This window comes from Vombatus ursinus, unplaced genomic scaffold, assembly GCF_900497805.2.
Source record: "Vombatus ursinus unplaced genomic scaffold, bare-nosed wombat genome assembly UNPS02008410.1, whole genome shotgun sequence".
NCBI classification, from domain to species: Eukaryota; Metazoa; Chordata; class Mammalia; order Diprotodontia; family Vombatidae; genus Vombatus; species Vombatus ursinus.
Window position 1 is genome coordinate 5,474 of NW_020948188.1, and position 4,207 is coordinate 9,680.

Sequence of the window (4,207 nt, forward strand, 5' to 3'; positions counted from 1 at the left end):
CGGGGCCTGATTGGCTGCACCTTGGCAGGGATCGGCGGGATGAAAGTAATGAGTGGCAGCACGGGGCGGGGCTTCCCAGGGATTCTCACCCAGGATAGTTTGATTTTCCCTTTTGTCCTTCCCGGCGTGAGGAAGAGTGGGTGCAGCTGGTGGTGCCCCGGGCCTGGAGTCAGGAAGATCTGAGTTCAAATCCTGTCTTAGTCACTAGCTGCATGACCCTAACCCCCGTTTGCCTCAGTTTCCCCATGTGAAATTGGGGCTAATAATAGCAGCCACGTCACAGGGCTGCTTGGGGAATCCTGGGGTGCTTGGCACGGGGCTAGGCACACGCTTGTCCCTTGCGGTCTCTGGAGCAGACCCTCAGCCCCACCTCGCAACCACCCACGGGCTTTCCCCCAAATGCCCGTCGGAGCACGTCACCCCACCGCCCAACACTGCCGTGGCCCCACTTGGAGCTCAAAGCCCCTTCTGACCTTCCCCCAAGCCCCCCAGCTCTCCCGTCCTCCTACCACCCCCTCATGTGCTCTTCCATCCGCTGTCCGGCCTCCTGGCTGGGTCCGCCTCTGGGCTCCGGCCATTCCCTCCGGCCGGCTCTCCTTCCTCCGTTCTGACCGCTGACCTCCGGGAAGCCTGCCCGGGTCCTCCCAACGACCCTCTCAGCTCTCTTCCCGTTTACACCGGGAGCCTCTCGGGGCAGAGACCGTCTTTGGTGTCCCCCGGCTTAGCGCAGTGCCCGGCGTACAGCAGGCGCCGCATAAATGCTTCCTGGCTCGCGAGCGCTTGGTGCTCCTTGGAGGGCTCGAACCCTGGCCATACCGACCTCGAGATGGACCCTGTGTCCGGACGCCTCTTCTTCTCCCTCCCCCAGAAGTCCTCATATTCTGCTCACTGAAAGTTGCATCCTTTGACCTCTGCTCAACCAAGTGGATTGTCCCCTGATTTCTTCCCTCTTTTGGACTCAGTTTCCTCCTTTTTCAAATGATGGGGTTGGACTCCCCACCCCTCCCAAAAAATTCAGCACCTCTCCCATAAACCGCAAATTTCTTTATTTTCACAGCCCAAGGTTGATTTCTGTGGGTGTGACGAAGCTCTTATTTCTGGCATTCTACTTCAGAGGCTGTGTTCTCTTGGGGCCTCAGGTTGCAGTGATAAGCCAGCGACAATATTTCACTAGTCCATGTGGCTCGAGTGTTTATAGGATTTTTCCTAAAACAGACAAAATAGCAAACCAGCTGAAATCCGTAGCATCTGCATTATCTCCCTTTTCCAGGTGAGGAGGCTCAGGGATGCCAGGCGACTTGCCCGTGGTCACAAAGGTAGGAAGGGTCCGTAAAGCTAGTCTAGGCCAGGTAACTCATCTATAGAGGAGCCAAATGAGGCCTAGAAGGGACTGCCCCAAGGTCACTCGCAGCTTATCAGCTGCAGGACGGGGCTTTGGAGGTTAAGTCTTCCCTAATGCCCCAAGTCCCAAGGGCCCCGGAGCTCTCACCTGTCACCAAAATCTCTGTGGGGTCACTGATCTCTGAAGTCAAGACGGGTTTCTTCCAGGTGAGGTAGCGGCACCTGTAACGGCCCCCGTCCTGGGGCTTGGCATTGGTCAGCAGGAAGTCCACGGCATGGTCGCTGACACGCTGCCTGGTCACGTCCAGCTCTGTGCTTTCTCCGTCTCTGAAGAGCTGGAAATTGGAATCGGGGACCCGTCCCGAGCAGCGCAGGACCGCGTCCTTCCCGGGAGTCACCACGAGGCTCAAGGGGCGCAGTGAGGGCTTGGGGAGGAGGCCTGTGACAAAGCAGAGCCCCCCGGCCCTGGGTGTTAGAGGCGGAAAGTACTGGGTGGGGGCTGCACTGAATGGTTCACCTGTCTGGGTCTTGAGCCTGCACTGGGACAGCTAACTGTGCAACCTGGAGGAGCCCTTTTCCCCTTCTGGCCTCAGTTTCCCCGCTGGGCCTTAAGGGGGCAGGACTGAGCTCCGCACATTCAAAGGAAGCGTCCCGCCCGCTGCTCTCGGCAGCACTTTCAGCATCCTCAAAATGACTAAATGATGCCCAGGTTCCTTAGCCAGGCTAGACTCTCATTGTTTTAGTGTGTTTGAGGTCGTTTCTGTTGATTTCAGGCAAGTCTCTGCCCCCTCCTGGCCTGAATTTGTTGTTGAGTTGTTTCAGTCGTGTCTGACCATTTTGGACTGGTTTGCCAGCTCCTTCTCCAGCTCATTTTACATATGAGGAAACTGAGGCAGGCAGGGTGAAGTGACTTGCCCAAGGTCACACAGTCAGTAAGTGTCTGAGTCCGGATTTGAACTCAGGAAATTGAGTCTTCCTGATTCCAGGCCCAGCGCTCTGTGCACTATGGCGCCCCCAGCTGCCTTTTCTGGCTATCGGAGCTGTCCAAAAGTGGCATTCCGGGCTGCCTGAGATGGTGGCCTAGCCCCTGCCCAGCCCTCATCCTTCCTGACCTCTCAGCAGGCTTCACCACGGGTGTCCACCCTGTCCTCCCTTCCGCTCTCTTCTCTGGGTCTGTGACTCTCCTCCCCCTCTGACTCTCCCTTCTCAGTCTCCGCTCTACGCCCCATCCCCTAATTGAGTCTCTCCTCTCCCACCCCCGCTTTTTTCTTTCTGCACTCAGCTCCCATCACCATCACAATTCCAGATTTACAAATCCGATGCGTCTGTATCTCTGACCTTCACTCCACTGGATGTCCCACAGGCACCAGAAGCTCCAGGTGGCCCAAGCAGAATCGCCTTTGTCCACCACCAAACCAGCCCATCTCCAGAACGTCCCTCTCTGGCTGGGGCACCACCACCCTTCCAGTCGCTTACATTGTCAGCCTTGGGGTCACTGTGTCTCCTCCCCTCCTTCTCCCCCCATCCAAGTCTTGGCACTGGCAGCCCCGTAGTCTGGCGTGTATCCACCCCCTCCTCTCTGCCCTGCGCCGGAGGGAGGGGGACCGGCCAGGAGCCCACGGCAGGAGTCGGGGTGGGCTGGGAGTGGAGCCTTAGACCTTTACCCATCATGGGAGGTCTGGCTGCCCCCTGGTCAGGTCTGACTCTCCTTCAGTGTGGGCTGGGCTAGCTAGCACTGAGGTTCCCTCTGTCCTTCCCATCCTGACCTCCTACACCCAACATTTCACCCTTTAAGTGGGGCAGCAGGGAGGGCAGGCCCAAGGCCCAGGCATTGAAGCCTCGGAGCTCCAGGGTCCAAGGTCAGAGTGGGAAAAGCAGGGCTGGTCTAGGGCGGTTGGTTGTAGCAGAGATGGTGTTAGAAGAATGTCAAGAGGCAGGTTTCACCTGCTCTTTGCCACACCAGCTCCTTCCTTTCATTCAGACTTGGCCCAGGCGGGTGGTGTGTCCTTCTCCGTGTCACTCCCCTGGGGGGCTTGACTTCCTTCAGGACGTTCAGGACACAGATGAGCTTTAAGGTAGCTATGGTAGGGCCTTTCCCTCTCTGGCCTCAGTCTGTGCCCTCTGTCCAATGAGCAGTGGGACTAGCTGGTCTGGAAGGAGCTGACCCTACTGCTTATGTGACCTCCACAGAACCTGCCGGCGCCGACAGTCTGTGATTCTTTAGTGAGCTCGGGCTCTCAGACCCTTCTCAGCCCTTTGCTTCATCAGATATTACGCCCCCTCCGCCCATCTCCCAGAAAGCCCAGCCCGTCCCCTCACCATCAATTTGAACCTCCACGTCCTCGCTCGCTGGGGACCCGGCAAAGGGGGCGACTGTCTCAAAGTAAAGGCAGCTGTAATTGCCCGAGTCGTAAGCCATGGCGTCAGAGAGGACAAAGTCAGCTCGGGACCCTGCTGGGCTCAGCACCTGCACAGGCTGATCCGAGCCTTTTTTCAGCAGGGCAAACCTCACGTTGGGGCGGGACCCCTGGCACTGGAGCGTTATGTTGGTCCCTCGAGAAATCACGGCATCCTGGGGCTGCACTGAGAGGGAAGGTTTGTCTAATGTTCCTGGAAAGAAAAAAGGCCACCCAATGTTAGCCCCAGGAGGAGTCTAACATAGAATGTGGAAAGTCAGAACCTGGAAAGGCCTTAGGACACAGAACATGGAGAGCCAGAACCTGGAGAGCCAGAACCCAGAGGGACCTTCAAGTATAGAACATGGGAAAGTCAGAGCCCAGAGGGGCCTTAGGACACAGAACTTGGAAAGTCATTCAGGGGAGGGGAGGGGAGGGCCTTTGAGTGCAGAACATGGAAAGTCAGAACC

The 4,207-nt window shown here is 57.5% G+C and overlaps 1 protein-coding gene across 1 annotated transcript; it reads right to left on the reverse strand.

Moving 5' to 3' along the window:
- Positions 1–1,029: 1,029 nt before the first annotated feature.
- On the reverse strand, positions 1,030–3,951 carry LOC114034180 (alpha-1B-glycoprotein-like; the record flags this gene model as incomplete). Its single annotated transcript, XM_027849783.1, has 3 exons — positions 1,030–1,206; positions 1,490–1,780; positions 3,661–3,951. Coding segments are annotated over 3 exons (596 nt in total), but the record flags the coding sequence as incomplete, so codon positions are not given.
- Between the last annotated feature and the right edge of the window lie 256 nt (positions 3,952–4,207).